We start from the raw sequence: 25,840 nt of genomic DNA on the forward strand, positions 1-25,840 counted from the left end.
GAAGGAAAGGAAGGAGGAAGGAAAGGAAGGAGGAAGGAAAGGAGGAAGGAAAGGAAAGGAAGGAAAGAAAGGGAGGAAAGAAAGGGAGGAAAGAGCAGAGCCAGAGCCCTCTCCCACAGCTGAGGAACCTTCTCCTCCCCTCCGAGCTGGTACCTACAGGCTGGGCCAACAGCAACTCCCTCCGCAGCCCAAACCCGAGCCAGGAGCTGCTGTAGAGGAGAAGGACGCGCAGGAAGAGGCCGTTTGCTTTATCTTGGAAGGAAATAAAGAAGGAAAAGCAGGAACCAAGTGCTCGTACAGTGAATAAGCCGTTTTATTTTTTTTTTTGTCCTGTGCTCACACAATCTCTCTTCTTTCCCTGACAGGTCACAGAGCATTCCAAATAAAAGTTTCTAAGAGGAAAAATAATTTAACACATCCGCGCAGGGCTCCCTTCCAACCTCCCCGCACCCACAGCTCCACCTCTCTTGTGCTTCGTCTCGTGCCCAAGGCCAGCCATTGGAGCTCAAGGAGCGCGGGATGGGATTGCTCAGGGCTGAGGCCATCCCGGGCTCATCCCACCACCACCGACCCCCCCCAGCCCCGAGATCCAACCACCTTTTCCCCGCCACGGCCACTCCAGGCCTCTCTCCTGCCTGCACCAGGTTTCCTTCCCTTGAGTTACCAGCCCGAGTCCTTCCCTCAGCCCGACCCACACGCACAGGACTGGCTTGGAAAAAGCCTTTTTTTTTTGTTGTGTTTGTTTGTAAGCTTGGTTTTTGTCAGTTGCTGGTAAAGTCGGTTCGCTCCCAGCTGTGCTATACTGGAAATCCAGCTTCTAGGATCGCCTCCGTGGCGGAGACGGACAGTGATCAAGGCACTACCCCCACCCCCCTCCTGAAAACAAAGGAAGTCAGACCAACACCTAGGGACAGAAGAGAATCCTATAATGTGATCACACGGTTACACGGAATCTTTATGGCAAAGAGAACATTGAGCAGCTTTGAACGTTCGGGCTTCTCCCTTGTTTTGTTTTACTCAAACACAAGCACTCAAGACCCGAGAGGGAAAAACCAGGGCTGAAGCCCCAAGAAATCAAAGCGCGGTTACGGAACAGGAATCCTAACGGCTGTCTATAAGTTCTATAAGTGACAAGCCCACGGCTTGGGGATGGGGGGGGGGGGGGTTTAAACCCTCTGCTCCCCTTGTGCTGTGCACTGCCGGGGGGTGAGGGGGGAGCCCCCAATGACCCCCCAACCTTCTTGCCCAGCAGCTCCCGGCCCTCGGGTGGGAGGTGACAGCGTTTGCATGCAGGCTGCTGCGTGTGCCGGCCCAGCACGGCGCTGGCGCGGCGGCAGTGACATGCTCCGAGTGTGGTGATGAACCGGGGGGGGGGACACCCGGTTATCCCTCTCCAGTCCCATCCCTCCCCCCTTTCCCAAACCCCTCCGCACGTACCCGGTTCTCCCTGCGAGCTTCCGGAAGGCTGGGAAGGGTTAATGGAAGTCACGGCTGCTCGGCTCTGGGAAGGGATGTTGGGTACCGCTGGGATTCGGTCGGCTCGAGTCACACACACCGATGGCAAAAAAGGGGTTGAGGGAAAAAGGGGAGCAAAAAAAAAAGAACCCGAAAATAATAAAAAGGGAAAATAAAATAGAGGAGGAAAAGAAAAAAAAAAAAAAAAAAAAAAATCAAATAAAATAAACCAACTACCTGAAATCACAGAACTTTGGAAGTTCAGAAAAATGTCTCTCCTATCACTTGGTTTAAGTTCATTCTGCTTAAATCTCTTTTTGTTTTCTCTCTCTCTCTTATTTAAAGCCAGTTCCTAACAGTAGTTTGTTTCTCCGCCTCTGCCAATCCCACCGCCCGTGCTGCCCAGCCCGTGTCCTGCGCTCAAAGCATTCCAAGGCTGTGGAATTCCGGCCGCGGGCAGCCCCCAGCGCTCCGCCTGCAGCTCGCGCAGCGTGTCCCGCCGGCAGCAGTCACCTTTAGTGGCGTGGGTTGGGTTTGGTGGGGGTTGTGGTTTCGAGAAGATAATATCGGATAAGAAGGCAGGAAAGTTCCCTCTAAGTACTTCCAGGCTCAGCCCTTCTCCAGTTCTCCCTGGTGAACGTGTGTCCCGCTCCTCCCGCGGCGCCGATCCCGTCACTTCCTCCGGTCCTTCTGTTTGCGGTCCTGGCGCCGCGCCGGCTGCTCGGCGCCGCCGCGCGGGATCAGCAGGACGCTGCCGTCGGTGCCGTACTGCAGCGCGTACTGGCTGGGCGAGTAGGGCTGCCCGTTCTCATCCCGCAGGCGGCCGAACACCTCCTGGTAAAGGTTCTGCACCTTCTGCTTCATCTGCCGGATGGATTTAAGGAATTCCACTTTCTCCCTGAGCAGTTTGGACTTGTCCCGTTGCAAGTCCTCCACGTCCCGTTCCAAGTTGAGGATGGTGTCCAGCTTCCTCTTGCGGCAGTTCTGCGCAGCCATCTTGTTCTTGCCTCGCCTCCTGATGTCGCGGATGAGGCTCAGCTGAGCCTCGCTCAGCTGGTACTTGGAGAGGAGCTCGTTGAACTCCTCCACGGGCAGGTTGATGATCTTGTCGTTGGTGAAAGGGATCTTCATGGCCCTGGCTCGATGCTCGTCTCTGCTCAGCTGTTTATCCAGGAACTCGGACGGCTTCTCCTTGCTGCTCTTCTTCCCGCCGCTGGGCACTTTGGGCTCCTCGGGATCCAGGGCGCCCGGTGCCATGTTGTAGGTGTGGTTGTGGCCAACGTGCTCCAGGTAAGGCAGGTAGGGGAGCTGCGACGGGTCCTGGTAGCTCATGCGGCAGAACTTGCTGTACTCTGGCTGGTATCCAACCGCCCCTTCCGCTTCTTCAAAGTCCACGTTTTCCGAGTCTGAGCTGTAGCCGACAGCTCCTTCCTCCGAAAACGAGGAGGAGGAAGAGGACGAGGAGGAAGAAGACGACGAGGAAGAGGCTTCGGAGCTGCTCAGAGAAGCAGGACTGTGGCCAGAATCCAGAGAAAGACCTGAGTCGGAATCAAACTCCTCTTCCAGCTGCGAGGCCTGCACTGGGTTGAACCCTTCCTCGATGGCCAAGTCCATCAGGCTGATCTCGTCCAGCATGGCTTCGTCCAGGAGCCCCCCGAGCGGGTCGGGCAGCTCGGGGGCCGCCGTCTCATTGCCCGTGCCATTGAGCTGCGGGGGGAAGAAGATGCCGCTCAGGTTGGTGGAGCCGAAGGTGCTGTTGAGGCCGGTGGAGTTGTCCGGCGCCAGCTGGAGCAGGGCCGAGCCGCCGGCCATGGAGGGGCTTTCGATCTCCGAGCTGAAGAGGGAGAAGTCCTGCGAGCAGCTACCCAGGGAGGCCTGATGCAGGCTGACGTTCTGGTTGATGGGAGTGTTGGGGGCGAGGCTGTAGTTGGAGGCCAGCAGGTCCCCGCTCGTGCCGTTGTACAGGGGCTCAGCGGTCGTGCTGTTCACTTCCATAGCCTGCAAGAGACGCCACGCAGGGCGGTGAAGGCGCCGCGCTCCCGCTGCGCGCCAAAGGCAGGATGATGCTGCTGGATCTGCCAAACGAGCCCCATCCTGCCGGATTGGCTGCGGGAGGGCGAATCCAGCACCAGCACCACCACACCACGCGCAATGTCACCGCGCAAGCTTGAGGCAAAACCCAACCCACGGCAGCCCCACGGTGCGGCCGTGGAGCCCCCCAGTGCAGGGAACAGCCACCGCCGTGAGCTCACCTGCATCTCCATGATGGACATGAGGTCCTGCCACTGCTGCTCCAGGTCGAAGGGTGACTCGGCCTCGGCGAGCAGGGGGGGCAGGAGGCCGGGCTGGCCGCCCGCGGGCCGGCTCTCGCCGGGCACGGCTTCGCTCAGGGTGGACACATCCGCAGCTGGAAACTGAACCACGCAAGGCAAGAGTCAGGCCATGGCTCGGGGCGGGGGCAGAAGGCAGCGATCCCGGACCCCTTTCCACCCCTCCACAGGGGCCATCGGTTCCCCTTTGTTCAAAGCAAACCCATTGCGGTTATTCCTCTCTGAACTAACGAGGAGCAAGGCCAGAAATGCTTAATTGTGACCTGCCTGGAGCCTGCCCCCCAGGCAGGCAAACCCCGTTCACTGCTGTGGTCGGTGTTAAGGGACACAGGGCGCACCGAGCAGCTCAGGACGTGGCCGCATCCACTCACCTCCGAATTGTCCCCGAACGGGAAGGTGGCCTCCAGCAGCCTAAGGCACTCCTCCAGGGACAGGGCTGTCTGATCCTCCGCACCAGGCACCTGCGTGTAACACAGTTGTAGCCCCGGGATTAGGGAGGTGATGATGGTGATGATGATGATGATGATGGGAAAGGAGCTCCTTACAGCAGGGCTTTATTACAGCGCATCCAAAAAGAGCCAGAGGCCCCACCCAGTGGCTCCATCCTCTGCTCCCGAGAGCGTCAGCGTGGAGAAGGGAACCGCTGCTCCCCTCTGCCACAAGGACCCGCCGCCCTCCCCCTCGCTCCCTGCGGACAGGGACGTGCCCACGACCTGCTCCTGCCCACCCTCAATCCCCGTCTCCCACCCGGGCAAAGCCCCGGTCCTGCAGCTCGGCAGCGCCCCGTTGGAAGGCAGAGCCCTCCCCGTGTCCCCTCGCCCCGGCGGCACCACGGCCCCGGCTCCGGGGCGTTACCTGCGCAGGGAAACTCTCGCCGGTCTCTCCATCAACTAGGAGGTTCCTGTCCAGGACGTCTCTCCTCCAGCCGTCCCCGCACTCCCTCCCATCGCTCAGCTCTTTGTCCACTTCGCTCTCCTTCTGCCGGTGGCTGTAGTCGAAAACCTCTCGCCCAGCGCCGAGATCGATATCCTGTCTCCACAGGATGTCAATCAAATCGATGTCCTGAAAGACACACCGCGAGCCCTTCAACCCCGGCCGGGAGCCCCCCCCCCGCCCCGCCGCCGCCGGCCCCTCCCCGGGGACCCCCCTTTCGCCTTCCCTCCGCGGCCCCTTCCGCCTCCCGGGGGTCCCCCCCGCGGCTCTGCGGGCTCCGCATGGCGCCCCCCACTCCCCGCCTACCTCCTTTCCCTTCCCTCCCCGCCCCACCGCCCATGGACACCCGGTTGGGACCGCCCGGGCCCCGCCGCGGCGGGGGCTGCACCGGGGCCGCCTTGCATCAGCCCGTGGTGCCATCCCGGCCATTTGCATAAGGGGTGGGGTGCGCGGCAGGAAAATCCCCGCATTCCCACCCACCTGATGCAACTCCCGGCACCGGCACCGGCTCCGGGCCGCCCGCAATGTGCGTGTCCGTGTGTGCCCCCCCCACCACCACCCCGGCACCGGCAGCACCGGGGCTGGAGCCACCACCCCCCCCCCCCGCCGCCCCTGCCTCGCCGCCTCTCTCTTTGCTCCGAGCGCCCCGGTACCTTTCTCATGTCCCCAGCTGCCGCCCGGGCCGCGGCTCGCACCGATCATGGTCCCCGGGGGAGCGGCGGGGGCAGGCGGCGGCGGGAGGCGGCGGCGCGCATCGCCGGCCCGGGGCGGCCGCGGGGGCTCGGCTGGGCTGGGCTGGGGCCGCTCCTCCCGCGCTGCTGCGGCGGCGGCGGCGCCGTCCCGGGCCCTTGCGCTGCCGGTACCGGGCCCGGCTCCCGCCGCCCTGCCCGGGCCGGGCTGCGGCGCGCCCCGCCCGCCCCTCCCCCGCCGTTACCTTGGCTGCGGCGGCCGCCAAGCCCCGCCCAACCGCACGCCACGCCACGCCCCTTCTCCACCAATGAGCCGCCAACACACGCCCCGCGTACACGCAACCGCCAATCCGCGCCATCCAAGGACCACCGCCCTGACCAATCCCGAACCACGGGGGCTGACGCTTCAGCCAATCAGCGGCCGCGCGCCGCACAGCCCTGCCGCTGCGGAGCCACCGCCCGCCCCGGGCCCGGCCTCGCCCTGCGCCGCACCGGGGGGGGGGGGGGGGGGGGCTCGTCCCGCGGCCCCGCCGCGCTCCGGGCCGGGGGGAGGCGGGACGAGCCCGGGGTGACCTTGGACACCCCCTCCCGGAGCCCCCGGCCCGCAGCGGGTGATCCCCCCCGGTGGCAAAGTGCGCTCCGTGTGTGCGTGTGTGCGTCCCACCCCCCGCACACCGGGACCGAGCCCAAGTGTAAGGAGATCCCCGCCCGGCTGCGGTGCGGGGGGGGGAGGCTGAGCACCAGCGGCTCATCACATGCCGCCGGTATTTATATCCCGGTGGTGTGGAGCCGGCCCCGGGGAACCGGAGCGCCCCCCCCCCCCCAGCCCTCCCCGCCCCCAATGCTGCAGAGGGAAGCGCCCGGGATCGCACCGGGCTTTGGGTGAGGAGCGGAGAGTCCGGGGGGGGAAATACAATAACCCCCCCTTCCCCCTCTTTGGGACGCTCCCGCCGGTGCCCAGGCAATGGTTAGATGGATAATGGAATAATTAGATTGATAATGGAATAATTAGATTGATAAAGGAATAATTAGCTTGATAATCGAATAATTAGATTGATAATGGAATACTTAGATTGATAATGGAATCATGAAATCAACAATCGAATAATTAGATCGATAAAAGAATAATTAGATTGATAAAGGAATAATTACATTGATAAAAGAATAATTAGATTGATAATTATTAAGTTATCCCTAATAATCAGGGATATTCCCCCAGCAAGGTCATGGGAATACCGTGGTGAGACACAGTATTCCAGGCATTGGGAAAAAACTCATGGAAAAATGGAATCCCCGACCCTAAAGCTGCACCTCCTCCTCCTCCTCCTCCTCCTCATCACCCACCTAGGGAAGGAGCCCTGCAGGTGCCTTTGGAGGCTGCAGATGGCAGAGCTCACACGGCATTCCCGTTGGGAAGGTGGGAGCTGCTCGGGATGAAGACACCCCCATAACCCCAGAGAAGCCTGATGGGGGGGATGCTCTGAGCCAAGTGCTTTGGAATGTCACAGCGGCTCCCAAGGGCGATGCGCCATGAGGGGGGAGCACAAGGACAAGGGGATGTCCCGGTGCTGGGCCCCCGGCAGCACCTCAACAACAGCCCCCCCACGGCTCCCAGGCAGGGCTATGGGGGGAAAAGAGACGGAACATGGAGCAGGGAGGCCCGAACAGCGGGAACGGGGAAGGGGCAGAGCCAGCCCCACACCCTGCAGCGGTGTCCGGCGCTGGGCCGTGTGTGCACGGACCCATGGGCTGGGTTGGGTTGAAGGGAGCTTAAAGCTCCTCCAGCTCCAACCCCTGCCACGGGCAGGGACACCTTCCACTAGAGCAGGTTGCTCCAAGCCCCTGTGTCCAACCTGGCCTTGAACACTGCCAGGGATGGGGCAGCCACAGCTTCTCTGGGCACCCTGTGCCAGCGCCTCAGCACCCTCACAGGGAAGAGCTTCTGCCTCAGAGCTCATCTCAGTCTCCCCTCTGGCAGGTTAAAGCCATTCCCCTTGGCCTGTCCCTCCAGGCCCTTGCCCAAAGCCCCTCTCCAGGTTTCCTGGAGCCCCTTTAGGCACTGGAGCTGCTCTAAGGTCTCCCCTTCAGGAGCCTTCTCTTCTCCAGGCTGCCCCAGCCCAGCTCTCTCAGCCTGGCTCCAGAGCAGAGCGAGAACAGGAATCACTTAATAGGGAAATAAAGAGGCCTCTGCAAACCAGCAGCATTCCCAGAAGGCCTCAAACCCACGGCCTCTCTCTCCAAAACCCGATCCCCGTTTCCCATCGCTCCAAGGATGGATGCCCCCAGCCAAGATCACTGGATTCAGGGAAGAACAGCGGAGTTGTCCATGTGGGACCTCACCAAGGCATTTCCCCAGGTTCTTCCCTATTCCCAAGCCAGGGAATCACCTCCCTCAACTATCAGGGAAGAAGCTGAAGGGGTGAACATTCGCCTTGGGGTTCTGCAGCCCTCCAAGCAATCTCCCCCCACTGACACCTCCAAGGTCACCGGCTGCACACCCACAGCTGGAATACCACCGGAGCTGGGATAACCGAGGCTCCATCCCCGCTTCCCACAACGCTCATCCCTCCAAACCAGACCCGCTCGCAGCGCTCCCCGCCTGCTGCTGCGCAGGAGCCACGTGCCAGAGCCAGGCCAGCCCCTCAATGCAGGGGAACGGGGAGGGGGGGGCACATCTGGGGCTGGCTCTGCCCATGGCCGGACCCCGCAGCAGCTCCCCCGAGACACGACACAAGGCGGCGAATGGGCGCGAAGGTCCCCCCCCCCGGTGAGACAAAGAGAGCGGTGCCAGGAAGGGCCAAGAGCAGCAGGTCCCGGGGGGGGGCAGGACGGCCCCACGGCCCCCGGGAGGTTGTGCTCAGGGAGAGGTGATAACTAAAGGCAGGAAGCTCTTTGCAGTTCACCTCTCCCCACCCACGTGTGATGAAAACCCAGCCATAAACACGGGCACTGGAGGAGCTCCAGAGCCCAGTAACCCAACCACCCGCCTGGCCGCGGGAGGAGGCTGTTACCCAACGCCCCTGTTTATTTCCCAGCCTTGTTCTATCGCTTTCGCAACACAAAGCCACGTGCACAGGGCGAAACGCTGCCCCCGACCCTTTCCCCCCTCCTTTCCCTCTTGCTTTCAGGCTGAGAAAAAAAGAAACAACCAGGAAAACCCACCCCACGTGTACCCCTGGAGCCCCTGAACTGAATCCACACGTAGCATCACGCCATTCCCAAGGGAGGACCCGCTGTTCCCAAGCACTAAACACACACAACATGCATCACGCTGCTCGCTCAGGTGGGCACCAAAGGGCAACAACACCCCCCCCAAAGCTCCCTCCCACCCTCCCAGCACCAACAGAGGGTCCTGCCTACCTCTTTGGTCAGGTCTCCATTCGCAGGGGCAGCCACCGCTCCCAGATCTTCCAGTTCTTCCCCAAAGCCTTGCTCAGCTCCGCTCTCCCTCACCCCGGCGTCGGGGCTGCTCCCATCCTGGAGGCCGCCGCTGTTCTCGAGGGCGATGCCGGCGCTGGGCTGAGCACCAGCCACGGAGCTTTCGGGGTCTCTGTGCACCAACCAGGCACTGACTTCGGTGGTGGGCACCTGAAACCTGTCCAGGGCCCTCACCTGGTTGAGCAGCCTGCGAGCGGTGAAGTAATAGTCCAGGTCTACGCTCTTTGGGTGGATGCCATAACCGTCCAAGGTGTTCCTCAGGTTGTGAAACTGGGTCTGGGTGTAAGCGGAGCTCTGGCCAAGGATGATCTCCCGGAGCGGGGGGAGCTGTGAGTTCAGGTAGGTGTCCACGTCCACGCGCACGCCGATCAAGCTGAGCAGGATGGTGAACTGGATGAGGCCTTCGGTGAAGTATTTCTTCAGAGAAAGCATTTCTGGTGGAGGAGGAAGAGGCAAAAACAAGCAAATGGAAGGTTTGGCAACGAAAAGGAAACACCACCAAAAACACGCCGGCGTCGGGCGAATTCTCCACACAACAGGTTGGGTGGGTTTGTCTTTGCCCTGCCCCACTTTCACACTAACAAAGTAAAGTGACAACTCGGGCACCCAGGTCGTCACGGAACAGGGTGGAAGTTTAAAGAACATTCAAGGCTTCGGGTTCAGGACTTTGGTTTCCTTTTACACTCCCGGAACTTGGATAATCAAGGATCTAGAGCTCAAGCAGCACCAAACTCTGCCTCCCCCCCCCTCCTGCCCTTTCCCTTCTCTTCAGGGCTGTTTTATAACACAGCTACATAAAGATGTGGGTGACTTACTGTCCAAACCCTCCACATACAGCGGCTTCCTGCAGCCCCCCAGGCCCCCCTGCTCCAGGACGGGGGCTGCTCCCTCCTCCGGCCGCTCCTTTGTCCCTTCTCCTCCCTTCCCTGAAGCTTCTTGAAGGCGCCTTTTACGAGCCAAAGGTCCCGCTCATAGGAAGGTCCAAAGACTCCTCCGCTCCCGGCTGCGGTTTCATCAGCAGCTGAAACGTAACCAGAGAAAGAACCCGGTAACGCACCGCGGCGGCGCCACCCTCCGCGCCGGCGGCTCCCCCCCGCGCCCGGACCCCGGCACACGGCGGGGGGCACCGCCGCGGACACCATTGTCCGCGCTTCCCCTCCCCGGGGCTATTCTTAGCCCGGTGCGTCACCTTCCCCTCTCCCGGTGCCTCCGGCTGCGCTCCCTTCGCTCCGCACACCCGTTCCCACCGGCACCAAAACATCCCAGCGCCGCGGCCGCAGGGCGGCGGCTCCGGGGGGCGGCGATGGGGGCTCCATGTGCCGCCTCCCTCACACCCCCGCCCCGGTCCCCGCGGCCCCTTTAAGACACCCCCCCCCGCCCCGCGCCGCGCCGCGCCGCCTCGTGACCCGGCCCCCCCCCCTCCGCGCGGTCCCGCCCGCCCCGGCCCCGCGTCGCGTCGCGCCCCCCCCCCCCGCCTCCCGGCCCCGGCCCCCCCCGGTACCCGCTCGCCGCCGGTCGCGACCGCGCTCCCGGTCCCGGCCCCGGCCCCGCCGCCGGCCCCGCTCCCGCTCCCCGCCCTGGCCAACCACCGCCCCCTCCCGCCTCGCGCGGCGCCGGCACCAATCGGCGCCCGCGAAAGGGAGGACGGGGATGAAACGGCGGACCAATAAAAGGCGGAGGAAAGGCGTTGCTCCCGCCCCTGCCGCCGCTGGGATAGGCAGATTGAGCTGCCAATCGGTACTCTCCGCCAATCGGAGAAGAGAACTTAGCCAACGCGGCCCGCCTTCTGTTCAGCTACTGATTGACAAAGCGCCTCGTCCAATAGAACGCGACGTCTCCTCCGAGCGACAGCCTCAGCAGCCAATGAGACGACGCGCAGCACCCAGCCGCCCTTTTGCGCGCTTGACTGGCAGCGGCGCTCACCAATCCCCGCGGCGCACAAGCCCCGCCCCTTCGCCCCGCAGCTGTTGCCATGGCAGCGGGCGCCCCAGGCCCTCAGCGAAGGGCGAGGCCCGCGGCCGCCATGGCGGAATCCCCCCCCAGGGTTCAGCCTCCATCGCCCCGCGGGGCTCCGGCTCTGCGCGGCGCCTCCCGCCCGCACAAGCGGGACCCCAGCCCTGCCCTGGGCAGCCTGTTCCAATGCCCAAGCACCCTCTGGGGAAGGAATTGTTCCCTTTATCCAGCCTAAACACCCCCTGGAGGTCCAAGGTGCTGCGGGAGCTGAGCCCATCTCACCCCTCCCGGTGACCACCGCATTCCCAATGGAACTGTGATAAGCAGGGAGCAAGGGCGGTGTTCAACCCCGTCACCTCCGAGCAGCTCGTTTCTGCCTTTCCCTATGGATTGGCGTGGCGCAAACCCATGCCAGAGCGGGCAGGGAGGCGGTGAGGGCGGCCGGAGCAGCACCGCCCCTGCCTGCTGTTCCTGCCCAGCCCAGGCACCCCCTGCCCTGCCCCGGCACCAAACAGGATGCCAGAGACAATAGTTCATCCCAGAGGAAAAGGAGCCACGCTGAGGTTCCCCAGCCCCGGGGGGGGGGGGCATTCCCAAGCTGGCAATGCCACCAAAGCCCCTCACGCCACAAGCAGGGATGCTCCAGAGCATCCACAACCCCGAAAGGCACCGGAGCAGCCTGGAAGCGCCCAGATCCCAGAGATTTTGGGTCATGGAGCTTGCTTTGTGCCTGGAAAACAACCCGCGATGCGCCCACAACGGGCGCTTGGAGGCACCGGCCCCGCGTCCCCCCCGATCCCAACGCACCAGGGGAGGAACGTGGGGGCGCTGCCGGCCCCGGCGCCCAACCTCCCCCCCCGCAACCCGAGCCCCTCGGGGGGTTATTTTTAGTGTCCCCCCCCCTCGGGGACTGTTTGGCAGCGTCCCCAGCTGGGGCAGGCAGCAGCCTGTGGGTGCCCGGTGCTGCTCGGGAGCCCCTTCCCCAGGGGAGAACTTGCCCCCCCCCACACCGGTTCCCCTGAACTCCCCCATTCGGGGTGCGGGGGGTGCGCTCTCATCCCCCCCTGGTGTGGGTTCTTTCCCAAAGGAGGGGCGCGAAGATCAGCCCCCCCCACACACACGTGTGTGGGTCCGTTCCCCCCCCCCCGTCCCCCCGTTCCTGCACCCCCGGGGGACCCCCGTTTGCCTCCGGTACCGCAGGGAGGGGGGGACCGGGGCGGAGCGGGCCGGGGGGGGGCGGGAACGGCAGCGCGGGGAGGGGAGGGGGGGGGGAACCGGGGCGGCGGGGACATGGAGCCCGCGGGGCCGGTACGGCCGGGACCGGGATCGGGATCGGGATCGGGACCGGGATCGGGACAGGGATCGGGACCGCGCAGCCCCGCTGGGAACTTCGTGCAGCCGCGGCGGGATGGGGAGAAACGGGGGGAAAACGGGAAGAAAAATATGGGAGGGGGGGAATGGAGGAGGAGAAAACGGGAAAAACATGGGGAGGGAACGGGAGAGGGGGAAAACCGGAGGGGGGGGGGGAGGAAGGGGCTGGTGGGGAGGGGAGAGGGACAGAGGGGGAGGACTATGGGGAGATGGGGGGAGATGGGGGGAAGAGGGAAAATGGGGAAACGGAATGAGAGGGAATGGGGAGAAACGGGGGGGGGGAGCAAGGGGGGTCCCCAATACCCGGAGCGGGCTGGGGGTGGCCGGGACTGAGCCCCCCCCCCCCCCGGCCCCCCAGGAGCCCTCTCTGTACACGGTGAAGGCCTTGCTCGTCCTGGACAGCCTCGGGCAGCGCCTCCTGGCCAAGGTGAAGCCCCCCCCCCCCCGGTGCCTCAGTTCCCCCCACCCCCCCCACCCCAGCTCAGCATCACCCCCCTGCTGCGGGTTTGGGGGTCCCAGTGGGGGCTTGGGGGTCCTGATGGCAACCCTGGGGGTCCTGGCACATGCCCCCCCCCCCCCCCGGGCGCTGTGCTGAGCCCCTGCCCCCCCGCAGTACTACGACAGCACCTTCCCCACGGCCCAGGAGCAGTTGGCCTTCGAGAGGAGCATCTTCAGGCAGAGCCAGCGGGCGGGCGGTGAGCGGTGGGGGGGGCACCGGCCGTGGGGCAGCAGCGTCTGCCGGGGGGGCTCTAACGCTGCCCCGTGCGCAGGGGAAGTGGCGTGTCTGGAGGGACTCACCGTCGTGTACAGGAGCAGCGGGGACCTCGTCTTCTACGTGGTGGGGGGGTGCCAGGAGAATGAGGTAGGAACTATGGACCCCCCCTTATCCTCAGTGACACCCCAGGGACCCCCATGGCCTCAGTGACACCATGGGACCCCCATGGCCTCACTGACACCCTATGGACCCCCCATAACCTCAGTGACACCCCAGGGACCCCCATGGCCTCAGTGACACCCTGGGACCCCCATGGCCTCACTGACACCCTATGGACCCCCCACGGCCTCGGTGACACCCCAGGGACCCCCATGGCCCCACTGACACCCTATGGACCCCCTATGGCCTCAGTGACACCCTATGGACCCCCTATGGCCTCAGTGACACCTTATGGACCTCCCATGGCCTCGGTGACACCCCAGGAACCCCCATGGCCTCGGTGACACCCCAGGGACCCCCATGGCCTCAGTGACACCCTATGGACCCTCCATGGCCTCGGTGACACCTCAGAGACCCCCCATGGCCTCGGTGACACCTCAGAGACCCCCCATGGCCTCAGTGACACCCAGGGGACCGCCATGGCCTCAGTGACACCCAGGGACCCCCCATGGCCTCACTGACACCCAGGGACCCCCCATGGCCTCACTGACACCCATGGGACCCCCATGGCCTCACTGACACCCTATGGACCCCCCATGGCCTCGGTGACACCCCAGGAACCCCCATGGCCTCAGTGACACCCAGGGGACCCCCATGGCCTCACTGACACCCTATGGACCCTCCATGGCCTCGGTGACACCCCAGGGACCCCCATGGCCTCACTGGCACCCATGGGACCCCCATGGCCTCACTGACACCCTATGGACACCCCATGGCCTCAGTGACACCCCAGGGACCCCCATGGCCTCACTGACACCCTATGGACCCTCATGGCCTCACTGACATCCTATGGACTCCCCATGGCCTCACTGACACCCTATGGACCCCCATGGCCTCAGTGACACCCTATGGACCCCCCATGGCCTCAGTGACACCCAGGGGACCCCCCATGGCCTCAGTGACAGCCTATGGACCCCCCATGGCCTCGGTGACACCCCAGAGACCCCCATGGCCTCAGTGACACCCTATGGAACCCCCATGGCCTCACTGACACCCATGGGACCCCCATGGCCTCAGTGACACCCAGGGACCCCCCATGGCCTCACTGACCCCCGGTTCTCCCGCAGCTGATGCTGTTGTCCGTGCTCACCTGCCTCCTCGACGCCCTTGGCCACCTCCTGCAGTGAGTCCCTGGGGCCGCTCAGCTCCAAACCCACGGGGAACCCGAGGCAGGGCTCCCCGGGATGGGGGGGTCCGGCTCCCAGCACCTCACATGGGATCACCGGGAGCGGGTGCTCCCGTCTCCCACCCGCTCGCCCGCAGGAAGGAGGTGGAGAAGCGCTGGCTGCTGGATAACATGGAGGGGACGTTCCTGGTGGTGGATGAGATCGTGGATAGGGGGTGAGCTCCTGCTGGGGTGGGGGGGGTGCAGGGACAGGGGGTCCCCTGGGTGCTGGGAAGGTGCCAAGGGGGACCTGAGCACCCCGCTTTGCCTCCATCGCTTTGCACAGGGAGGGAAACTGAGGCACGGGGTGGTGGTGCCCAGTGGGGCACAGCCGGGATTGGGGCATCCCGGTGGGATGGGCACAGCACCGCTCTGCTCCATAGGGTGATCCTGGAGAGCGACCCACAGCAAGTGATCCAGCGCCTGAGCCTGCGGGTGAGCGCGGCCATCCCGCTCCATGGCCTTCCTCCTGCAGCCCGCCTCCTTCCTGCACCCTCCTCATCCTCTCTCCCACCCAGGTCCCGGAGCCGGCCCCATACGGCTTCATCCTCTTCGACTACCTGTCGGGCAGCTCGGAGCGGAGGGACCCCGGGAACAGCCACAAATAAGCAGCACTGATGAGGTCAAACCCTTCCCTGTGCCTGGGGGGCATCCCCTGGGAATGGGCAGGGATTGGGCTCAGGGTCCCGATGGGTGTCCGGAGGGTGCTTCCCACCTCAGGGCATCCCATGGGGCCGCGGCTGAAGCTGTTGGTCCCCTTCTCTCCTCCAGGTTGGTGCCTGAGCAGAGCGTGCCCCACGTAAGTGCTAACGGGGGGGGGGATTTGCCCAGCTTCACCCATTAGCAAGGAGATGGGGTGCACCCCAGCACCCCTAATTGCTTGGCATGAGGTGTCCCCCCCATTCCCAGGCAGCTGGCCAGGAATGGCTCCCCACGGTCAGCTTGATCCCATCCCCATCCCTGCGGTCTCATTGCAGGTCCTGCGGCCCCCCAAAGAGAACACGGTGCCATCCCTATGGACACAACAGCTCCCCTTGGAGCGGCTCTTTGGAAAGGTGGGATCCCAGCGGTGGGCAGCAGGACACAGAGACCTTCCCTGGCATCCCCCCATCCACCCTGGCCACATCCAGGCCTCCCGTCTGCCTCCAGCGTCGGGAATATCAAGGGAAAAATGAAGGGGAGCTGATTCCCGCTCGCTCCCAGCCACAAATAAAGTTCTCCTCCCCGGTTCCGTGTCCTCCCTCCATCAGCGGTGACGGGGTGCTGGGTCCCGGGGTCACCCACCCCGGCCGGGAGCTGGGGGGTCCTTTGCTCTTTGTGTTTCCTTTGGAGGCAAAAGTGACTTTTACGGGTTTTCCTGGGAAATTCCACTCTCTGCGGGTTCAGCATTTGGAGCTGCTGCAGATCAGTGGGGTCCTGTACAGAGGGAAGGGAGGGAGAAGGGAAGGGAAAAGAAGGGAAGGGAAAAGCAAAGGGAAAAGGGAAAGGGAAAGGGAAAAAGGAAAAAAGAAGGGAAAAGGGGAGGGAAAAGGGAAAGGGAAAAGAAGGGAAAGGAAAAGGGAAACGGAGGGGACAAAGGAAGGGAAAAGGAAGGGAAAAAAGAAGGGAAAAGGGAAGGGAAAAAGGAAGGGAAAAGGGAAAGGGAAAAGAAGGGAAAGGAAAAGGGAAACGGAGGGGACAAAGGAAGGGAAAAGGAAGGGAAAAAAGAAGGGAAAATGGAAGGGAAAAAGGAAGGGAAAAGGGAAAGGGAAAAGGGAAGGGAAAAGAAGGGAAAGGAAAAGGGAAACGGAGGGGACAAAGGAAGGGAAAAGGAAGGGAAAAAAGAAGGGAAAAGGGAAGGGAAAAAGGAAGGGAAAAGGGAAAGGGAAAAGGGAAGGGAAAAGAAGGGAAAGGAAAAGGGAAATGGAGGGGACAAAGCAAGGGAAAAGGGAAGGGAAAAAAGAAGAGAAAAGGGAAAGGAAAAAGAAAAGCGAAAGGGAAAAGGGAAAACAGAGGGGAAAAAGGGAAGGGAAAAGAGAAGGGAAAAGGGAAAGGAAAAAGGGAAGTGGAAAAGGAAGAGAGAAGGGAGAAGGGAGAAGGGAAAAGGGAAAAGGGAAAAGGGAAAAGGGAAAAGGGAAAAGGGAAGGGAAGGGGTCCCCCCGCTGGCCCTCACCGCTGCCTCTTGCCCGACGCTCCCTCACGCCGCGGCCGCCGCGCGGCTCTTGCCCGACGCTCCCTTGGCGGGCGGAGGCCTCTTTTGCATAGCCCCGCCCCGCGCCGGACACACTCCTTATATGGAGCACGGCCACGCCCAACACCGCCTTAGCCCCGCCCCTACCGGGACTGCCTATCCGCGGTCCTGCAGCGCCACCTGCCGGCGGAGTGGGGGAGCGCGGGAACCCCCGCACAGGAGCCCCCTCCCCGATCCGGACCCCCCCATACCCCACTCCTTTGCGACCCCCAAACCCCAGGGACCCCCAAACTTCCCTTGGGGATCCCTCAGTTCTATCCCCCCCCCATCACAGGGACACCTCTCCCTTGGGACACCCCTCCTCATACCCTAACCCCCCTTGTGGGGCTCCACACCACGTCGACCCCAAAGCGGCGTGTGTGCCCCCCATACCACTAGTGACACCCCAAAGGCTTCTCCACGAGCCCCCCCTTCCCACGACCACCCCCCTGCTCCATGGAGGTTGTCACCGGGACGGGCTGGGCATCAGTCGGTGGGTGCTGAGCAATTAGGCATCACTTATGTTTATTGCTTTCTTTTCCCCTTTTGGTTTCATATTCCCTCCCCTTGTAATGTCCCTTATTATTGTCGGGGGTAGCAGTAGTGGGTTTGTGTTATCCTTTAGTCACTGGACTGTTCTACCACAACCCGTGGGGTTCACATCCTTTCCCTTCTCCTCCCCATCCCACGAGGAGCAGTTCTGAGTTACCGGCTGGGCTTAAACCCCAACACCCCCATGTGCCAGTGCTGGGGCTGCCCCGTCTCCATCGCCCCAGAGATGAACCATGAAGAGAATGTGTCTCATCCTGAGCCTCCGGGCTCTGCGACACCGTCACGTCAGTGCGCCCCGGCCCCCCCCGTACTGTCCCTGGGTGCAGGACATCTCCCCTCTGGCCACCACCTTGTCCAGCCCCAGGCGCCGCAGCTTCTCCACCAGGTTCAAGCTGAAGATGCTGCTCCTGGGCCCGGGTCCCTCCTGCCCCCCAGGCGTGGGGAAGGACCAGGGATGGGCACGGGGGAACAGGGGGGGTCCTGGCGCCGAGGGGAGGATGCCGCGGCCCAGCAGGAGCGTGACGAGTCCCACGGGGGTGCTGGGGGGTCCGGGATAGACAGAAGATAGCACCGGGTAGGGGCTGCCAAGGTTCAGCCCCGCAAAGGGCCCACAAGAAGGCACGACGGCGTTATATAGACTGGGGGGGAAGAGAGAGGAGAAGAGGGGGTCAGTGGGGGGGGGGGCCTGGCCGATGCTGCTGCAGGGCCTCAGGCAGAGCAGGGCCCCCTTTCCTCCTTCCTCCATGCTCATTCCCCTCACGAACCCCGAGCTGGGGTTCCCGAGCAGGGCAGCCCCTGCAACCTTGCCCAAGCACCCCAAAGCTCAAGGCACGGTGCTGGGGGGCTACAGCCCCCCCCCCCCCCCCCCCCCATTCCCAGGGAGCCAGGAGAGGATGGGGCAGGGCTGCTGCTCCACAAGTGCTTTCCAAGCATGCAGGGTCTCATCCAGTGAACTCCAGCTCACCCCGACCCCCAAGCGAGCCCCACAGGAGCTCATTAGCGCTAAAGCACCGCTCGTTAATTAAGGGGAACGGTCCTGGTGGATGCACAAGCGCCATTCCCGGGAAAGCGGCTCCCGGCCAGCACCAGGAGCAAACATTGCTCTGTCCCAAGGTTGTTCTTCCCATCAAGGTGCTGCAGCGCAGGGGCCAGGGGGGCGGCACTGCCCCAAGGCACAAGCAGCCAGAGGTAAGGACATTCCAAGCACCGGGCATGGCGCTGTCAGCTCCCAGCGCAGAGCAGAGGCAGGGGTGAGCAGCAGAGCGTTGGGGGGGGGGGGTTACAGCGGTGCAGGCAGAGCAGGCGGTGGGGGCGCCCCACGCCTTACCTGGGTGTCACCGTGGTGAGCGCGGTGGTGGGGTGCAGGATGTGGCAGGTGGTGATGGTGAAGGTGGACGGGGTCTGGGGGAGGTTGTTAACAGAGAGGAACACTGGAAGGGACAGGAGACACGGGGTTAACGGGGAGGGGGCGGAGGACACAGGCAGAGGTGGGATGGGAGAGGCAAAGCTGGGCTGCGGGTACGGGCAGCTCCGCGGACAAGCGGGTACCGGAGCTGGCGCCTCTCCCGGCCGCGGCCCCTCCGCACGCAACGGGTGCGGGCTCAGCCCACCGGGGCGGCCGCAGACAGAGCATCCCCCCGGGGCCGGGCGGGCTGGTGCAGGGGGGGTGCGAGGGGCAGGACCGGAGCATCCCGAGGGCCGCGTCCCCTCCGCACCCTCGCCCCGCGCTCACCCCCGGGGCGCTCCTTGGCTTTGGCGGGGGTTGAGGTAGGGAGCAGCTGGAAGGAGCCGGCGTCCAAGTCGTCCTCCTCCAGGTCGTTGAGGCTGTAAACCTCCTCCAGGTCGATGTCGAGCTGCCTGAAGTCTTTGGTGAGCACCCCGGGACGGGGCACCAGGATCCCGCCCAGGTTGGGCCGTGCCAGCTGCTGCCAGTGGTGGAGGGTCACCGAGCCTGGGGGGGGGGACACACACAGAGCTGCGGCCATGGGACCCTCATGGCACATCCAGCTCTGCACAGCAGGAAGCTCTCTCCATCCCTCACCTTCCAGGGGCTTCACGATCTGCAGCTTGTCAGGCAGGTAGGAGAGAGACCCGAGGGAGAAGCCGGAGCCAGCGGTGAGCTCCGAGCCCGCAGAGTAGTTGGTCCCGGTGGAGACGATGCTGTCGTTGGGGGTGAGGAAGCCGCTGGAGCTGTCCCCGTCCCGCAGCCGCCACAGCTTGTGCTCCCGCTCCGCCTCCAAGGAGGAGCCTTCCTCCTCAGGGCTCTGCTGCTGCACCGACAGCCGCTGCACAGCCGCCTCCAGGTCCTGCCGGCCCGGCGCTGCCCGCGGCCCCGCTCTGGGCCCCTCGCCACTGCCGAGGGCGCAGCGTCAGGGTGCTCATGGCCATGGCCCCACACTGCACCCCCCAATGCTCTGCCAGCCCCTGCTCCAGGCTTGTGGCATCGCTCAATGCTCCATCAGCACCCCACCGATAGCCCAGCACCCCGCCAGAGCCCCCCCAAGGCACTCACCGGGCCCCCTCCGAGCCGGTGCAGGGGGTGCTGCTCCCCATGGAAGGGGCAGCTGAGCATTGCTTGGAGCCCGGCGTGTTGTGGGGGGACTCGGAGCAAGACTTGGCTTTGGCCGCCTGGTTCACCGCTTTCACCGTCTCAAAGATGCGCCGGCAGCTCCTGCGGGCAGGAAGCAGCAGGGATGGACCCTTGAGCCAGCCCCACAGGGAACCCCCCCCCGCCAGGGCCATGAGCCGCCAATGCACTCACTTGTAGTCTGAGGAGGAGCTGTCTGTGCCCTTCCTCATCATCCCCTTGATCTCAGCTGCCAGGGAGTCCTGGACACACGGGGACGACAGTGTGAGAGGTGAGCGCAGAGCCCCCCGTACCCCCTGTACCCCCGCTCAGCTCACCACGGGCAGGAGGCTGGCCGCGCCGTAGCGGCTGACGGTGCTGTTGGGCAGGCTGCGGCTCCGCAGGCTCTTGACCTCCTCCTGGGCCTCCTGCAGCATCCCGCCGCACTCCGTGTACTTCTCCTGCAAGTCCCGCAGCTGCGGGCACAGGCACAGCTCAGACACAGCCCTGGGGGCACCAGGACCCCCCCTCCACTCCAGGCTCACCTCCATCCGGAGCTGCTGCTGCACCTCTTTCGCCGCGGCCAAGTGCTGCTGGAGCTCCTCCACCTCGGAGCCGTACTGCGGGCAGGAGCGGGGGGGTCAGGGAGCTGTGCCCTGTGTGTGTGTCCCCCACCCCAGCACGGGCAGGGGGCACCTGGACACTCACCATGCGGCACTTGTGCTGCAGTTCCACGACCTGCACCAGGAGTTGGCTGATCTCCTCCTGCTGCCGCGCCGTGTCCTCGGCCCTGCGGGCCAGCTCCTCCGAGAGGTGGGCAACCTGCTGGCTCGCTTCGGCTGGGGAAGGCCAGGGGGGGCCATCACTGACAGGGCACAACAGCCCCCCCCCTTCCCCAGCCCATGCAGCGGTGCTGGGCAGTGCCTGCAGCCCCCCCAAAGCCCACATACAGAACTGCTCCACACAGTCGATCATCAGCTGCTGCTCCTGCTCCTCGTACCGACACGTCTCGGTTGTGATGTTGTTGGCCTGGGGGAGAGGGGCAGAGGGTCTGAACATGATGGGCAGGACCTGCAGCACCCCCCGAGGCCGGCTCAGGACCCTCCCACCCCCAGCAGCGAGTGGGGCAGGGGTGGGCACAGCAAAGGGTGTCCCCACCAACCTCCATGCGGAGCTTCTGGTTCTCCTCCTCCAGGCACTTGAGTTTCTGCTGCAAGGTGTCGTACTGGAAGTATTGCTGCAGGGACAGCGAGGGCTCGGGCCGGTGCAACCTGGGGACACCAGGGAAGGTGCTGAGCACCCACAGCACAGGCAGGACGGGGCTGCCCACTGCCCCCAGCTCCCAGACAGGCATCTGCAGTGACCCAGCTCTGTGGGGCTGGACCTATGGCTGCTGTGGGAGGGAAAAGAGCACCAGCCCCTGTGCTGCCCCAGCGATGGTGACAGCTCCTGGCCCAGCACCCCAGGACCAGCCCTGCCCGAGTGGGACGGGGACCCCCACTCACGGTGCGGAGGTGCAGGAGATGGGTTCACTCTCCTCTGTTGTAGTGGTGTAGAAGTGGAGCAGATCATCCCGCATGGAAACCTCATGGCGCAGCTGCGCGATCTGGGGGTGGGGGGGGAAAGGGGCATCACAGCACGGCCGAGGGGACAGCATCACCCCCCCAGGACCCCGCGGTCCGTTACCTCCTCCTTGGCCAACTCCAGCTGCTCCTCCAGCAGCTCATTGCGCTCCGTGAGGCTCCGGTTCTGCTTCAGCAGGGACTGCCCGATGCGCGCTGCCAGCTCCAGGTCCCGCTCCTTCTGCAAAGGGCAGGTCTGTGTCAGCCCCAGCTCGTCCCCTGCTCTGCCCCCTTGTCCCCAGCCCTTGCCCATCCCTCCATCCCCAGGGTCCCTCCATCGTACCTCATCCAGCAGGTTGGTGACAGCATCGATGTCGTGGTAGGTCTTTGTGATCCTGACCATCCGCTCAGCGCACAGAACTGGGGGAAAAGGGGATGGGTGAACCCGGCAGCTCAGCACTGTCCCCCCGTGTCACTGCTTCCCATCAGCGACCCCCAGGGCTGCACATGGAGAGAACGGGAGGTGGCTGCTGCAGGCAGCACGAAGCAGCTCCACGCTGGTCACCAAAAAGGGCCTTTTATCTGCTTGGCAGCACCAGCCGTGGTGCAGAGGTGTGCAGGGATGCTCACAGCCAGGTCAGCATCACGGGGAACGGGGTGCTCCCACCTCACCCCCACCCCTGCTGCATCTTGGGATGGCAAAGAAGGATGCTGACCCCCCCCTCGCTGCACCCATAGTGCCAGCCCCACCGCAGGGCAGACAGACGGGAAGGAGGGATGGGAAAAGGCAGGCAGCAGAGACAGGATCGGAGGCGACACCTCCAGCAAGGAGCAGGCTGGAGCTCCAGTATAAATAGCAGTGGGTGGCACCACGCCGAGACGGGCCCGCAGGCAGCGTCGCCTCCAATCTGTCCCCAGCCCCCTCCCCTCAACCCCGCCTCCCAGCAGCCAGCGCTGCCCTACTTTCTGCTGGCCGAGCCCAGCGCATCCTCCGGGGCTGCGGCCTCTGCGCCCACCCCGGTGCCCGTCGCTGCCGCAGCGCAAAGGCGCAGGCAACCCACGGGCAGCACCCAGCGCTGCTGCACCGGGCCGGGCCCTGCCTGCTCCCCTGCTGCTCTGTGTGGGGCAGGGAGAAATGGCACAAGGACAGGGACCCATCCTGCCAACCGTGCCTGCAGGAGCTGCCCGGCAGCGCTGGGCGCGCACCCAGACGGCAGCGCCGGAGCCGCACGGTGGGAGGGAGCCAACAGTGAGCACGAAGCCCCGGACCCTGCCTGCACCCCGGGTCCTGCCTGCACCCCACAGCTCCTCCTGATGCTCGACTGCCCCAAGGGCACATGCCTCAGTTTCCCCTGGCCTCAGCCCACGTCCCCAGCAGGGCAGACAAAGTGGGTTAACGGGGGGCTCAGCCACACAAATCCCATTACGCCGCCCCAGCTGGGGTTGTGCAATGGTGTGTGTGTTGTCACAGCAATGCTCCCACCAGCCACCCCCATCCTCCGGTCCCCACTGCCCCGGGGTGCTGGCCCTGCACCCCAGTGGGCACAGACCCCAGTGGGCACGTCTATGGGGAGAGGGGCCAACCCCAGCCTCAAATTCACCCCCCTCCCACACCCCAACAGGGCCGCTCCCTGCAGGGTCCCCGACTGCACCTTGTCAGGCCCCTGAGCCGTTAATTGGAAGTAATTAGAGCATGAGCATCGTTACGGTTTGAGCGAGCGGCGGGCCCGGGGAGGCACAGAGGGCTGCAGCGCTGCAAACACGTAAACACCCGCCCCAGCGCCGGCCTGATCCAGCGGGGTGCGGGGCGAAGAGGGGACCCCCAACCCATGGGCACACGTAGACCTGGCGGGGCCCCTCGCCCCATCTCTCTGCCCGCCCCCCCGAGCAGGGTCAGCGCTCCAGGGGCTCCGGGTCCCCCCGGGACCAGGCGGCAGCTCCCCGGGACGCAGCGCTGCGAGCAGGGGTTGCGCACTCCGCAGCGGGACGGGGCACGGCACCGCCCGGCGGGGACACCCCGACCCAGCTCCGCTCCCCCGGGCAGGACCGGACTGGGCCGGGCCGCCCTCACCTTCCTCCAGCTCCCGGGCGATGGGGTCTGTGCCGCCGCCCCGCTCCTCGTTCGCGTTCGCGTTCGCGTTCGCGTTCCCGTTCCGCTCGTCGTAGGCAGCGGGGCTGCTCCAGATCTCCATCGTGCCGAGCCGAGCCGTGCCCTCCGCAGCCGCGCAACGCAGCGCAGCCCGCCCCTATTTATAGGGTCGTCCCGTCTGCGCGCACCTGCCCGGGCGCGTCCCATCGACCGCGATCGTGACCGGGAACGGGGCCGGGGGCGGAGCTGGAGGGGCCGGGGGGGCCGGGGCCGCCCGTTCCTGCCCGATCCCTGTGGTTCGGGTCGGATCCCAGCGGCTGATGCTGCCCTGGGGTTCCCCTGGGACCCGATCCCCGTCGGGGCATCCCAGAGGTGCCCCGGGACCGGGTTCCCCACTGGGGCACCCTGGGGACCCATCAGGACAACCCTGCTCAGCCCAGGGGTGCTGGTGCCGCTGGGCGATGTGTCCCACCTCCCAGCCCCAAGCCCATGGATACGGGGGGGTCTGGGCACGGGGGTCCCCATGGATGTGGCCAGTGCTGGCCCCTGAGAGGGGACATGAAGGGTTCGCTGGTCCCTTTGCAGGGCTGACCCAATGGGTCACGCACAGGCAGCAGCTTCTGCCCCTTAGGAGGGGCAGGGAGAGGTTTTGGGTCCTTCTTCCAAACCCCACACTATGCAGGGCTGGGGTCCCCGGGCTGGTACCCCAGCACAGCCTTTGCCTGGCCAGCCTTGCTCTTCCAGCCAGGCCTGGGTGCCTTGCCATCACCCACATGGACACCACAGGCCCTGCAAGGTGCCCAGTGCGGTGCTGGGAGACCTGCTGGGTCCCTGAGCTGGGAAAGGGCTTTTCCATCCCCATCCAACCTGCCCCATTCGGCACCTCTGTGCTCTGAGCTCGGGCTGGCACGAGCCTGGCCCCGTGCCCCATGCTGGAGCCCCCGCTGCCCGGCTGGCACCCCCACAACCACAGCCAGCGCGGACGCAGGAGCCGAATAAATCATGTGCTGAATTATGGAGGAGCTGGCTGGCACGTACACAGGCCCCATGGGTGGGAGAGCAGCGGGGCTGCGGCGAGGGCCCCACAGCTCCGTGGCCCCACGGCCCCACAGCTCAGCGTGATGCTGGTAATGCCAACATACGCACAGCCTGCCCCAGTGCCATTCCTCATTAGTACCAAGCTAATTGATGAGCCGATGAGGCTGGGGCTGGAGCTGCCCCTCCTCATCACATGATGCCTTTTCCTGCCTCCTGGACTCCCGCGCCTCTGCTGGGATCCTGCCCTAAACCACGTCCTGCCATAACCCTCCTGGAGCTGGGGCCAGAACTGGGCATCCTCAGCCCCAGCATCTCCCTGCTCACACCAGGGTCTCTCCTACTGAGGGCAGGGACCCAGCAGCTCACCTGGGCACCCACCCAGGGACCCCAAGGACACAGGAGTGTCTCCTGGCCAGGCAGGAGCTGCTGCTTCCTAATCCCCAGCCCCAGGATTGGCTCCTCGGGGCAGGCCCCCTGTGTCTGTGCACAAGCAGATTACGAGGGGCTATTTCTGACGGCAGCTTAAAGGTTTGGGTAAAGGGATGAGGCAGCACCAGCCCCCGCCACAACGGCAACAGAGCCAGGGAGAAACGTGACCCACGGCCCATGGCTGTCCCCACATCCTGCTCCCTGCCCCACAGCACATAAACGGGGTTTGAGGTCAATCCCTCATGGGGTTGGGGGTTGCTGGTGTCTGGGGGGGGCTGCAGCCAGTGGGACAGGGAGGGGAGCAGATGGATGGGGAATGCTGAAGCGAGGGCAGGGCACGATGGGGGGTTTGTCCTCAGCCTGTTGCAAGCGTGGGGGCAGCCAGGCCAGGGCCTCAGCCCCATCTGTCTCCCACTGCCCCACATCCAGCCCCTCGCTCTAATCCCATCCCCGCCACACGTAAACCAGAGGCAGAAGCGAGGCAGAGATAATCCATCTGTGCCCCACAGCAAACACCAACCCTGCACCGACGCCATGGGGCATTGCCCCTGCCCCACCATGAGGGCTGTGGGTGCCCCACTCCGGGGGCTTCTCACCCCCTTCAGCTGCTCCAGGTGATGTGTTCGGTGGGGCAGCAGCACTGGGGGCATCTGTGACCCCCCTGCCACCCATGTCCCACCCCACGGCACAGCTCAGGGGGCACAGGGATGTGCAGGGGGCCCCGGGGTACCCGGGGGCTCTCCCCAAGCATCTGGCTTGGCTCAGCAGAAGCCGCTCCCGGAATTAGCCCAGGATGTTCTGGGTGAGGAAATCCAGCTCCTCAATCCCGTTATCCCGTTAACAGCGATTAGCTCCGGTGCTGCCCTGACCCAGCGCGGCCGCTGCCCGCACCAGCCCCGCGGCACCGGCACTCACTGAAGTACCGCAGCGTTTCCTCGATCTGCCGGGGGGTGAGCGGGGCCGCGGGCTCCGGGGGGCCGGGGGGGGGCACGCAGCCAGTCCTCATGGTCGTAGCCGAAGACGGTGTCGGCCCGCAGCGTGTAGCGGGGCAGCTGCTCGCACAGGAGGCTGGTGATCTCCACCTCGGGGACATCGCCGCTGCACAGCTCTGGGGACACAGGGACACG

At 64.7% G+C, this 25,840-nt stretch overlaps 3 protein-coding genes across 3 annotated transcripts; 1 reads left to right on the forward strand and 2 right to left on the reverse strand.

Moving 5' to 3' along the window:
* Positions 1–292: 292 nt before the first annotated feature.
* LOC115617865 (endoplasmic reticulum membrane sensor NFE2L1) lies at positions 293–10,489 on the reverse strand. The gene is made up of 7 exons (XM_030508857.1): positions 10,347–10,489; positions 9,661–9,866; positions 8,768–9,279; positions 4,641–4,847; positions 4,157–4,246; positions 3,708–3,869; positions 293–3,453 (listed from the first exon to the last, which is right to left on the reverse strand). Exons 3-7 carry the CDS (start codon positions 9,275–9,277, stop codon positions 2,128–2,130), a joined length of 2,295 nt encoding a protein of 764 aa, XP_030364717.1. The 5' UTR covers positions 9,278–9,279; positions 9,661–9,866; positions 10,347–10,489; the 3' UTR covers positions 293–2,127.
* Positions 9,312–15,497, forward strand: COPZ2 (COPI coat complex subunit zeta 2). Its single transcript, XM_030509046.1, has 12 exons — positions 9,312–9,389; positions 9,618–9,703; positions 9,788–9,893; positions 12,528–12,596; positions 12,783–12,864; positions 12,940–13,031; positions 14,171–14,226; positions 14,367–14,444; positions 14,652–14,703; positions 14,787–14,890; positions 15,040–15,067; positions 15,246–15,497. The coding sequence occupies exons 1-10, from the start codon at positions 9,312–9,314 to the stop codon at positions 14,874–14,876; spliced, it is 789 nt and encodes a 262-aa protein (XP_030364906.1). The 3' UTR covers positions 14,877–14,890; positions 15,040–15,067; positions 15,246–15,497.
* A 1,534-nt stretch (positions 15,498–17,031) lies between these two features.
* Positions 17,032–23,349, reverse strand: HAP1 (huntingtin associated protein 1). The gene is made up of 15 exons (XM_030508858.1): positions 23,229–23,349; positions 21,501–21,577; positions 21,282–21,398; positions 21,101–21,201; positions 20,758–20,866; positions 20,546–20,624; positions 20,304–20,434; positions 20,141–20,215; positions 19,934–20,071; positions 19,791–19,858; positions 19,542–19,700; positions 19,071–19,381; positions 18,762–18,980; positions 18,357–18,459; positions 17,032–17,667 (listed from the first exon to the last, which is right to left on the reverse strand). Exons 1-15 carry the CDS (start codon positions 23,347–23,349, stop codon positions 17,310–17,312), a joined length of 2,166 nt encoding a protein of 721 aa, XP_030364718.1. The 3' UTR covers positions 17,032–17,309.
* Positions 23,350–25,840: the final 2,491 nt, after the last annotated feature.

The sequence above is a fragment of the Strigops habroptila genome, chromosome 19, assembly GCF_004027225.2.
Source record: "Strigops habroptila isolate Jane chromosome 19, bStrHab1.2.pri, whole genome shotgun sequence".
NCBI lineage: Eukaryota > Metazoa > Chordata > Aves > Psittaciformes > Psittacidae > Strigops > Strigops habroptila.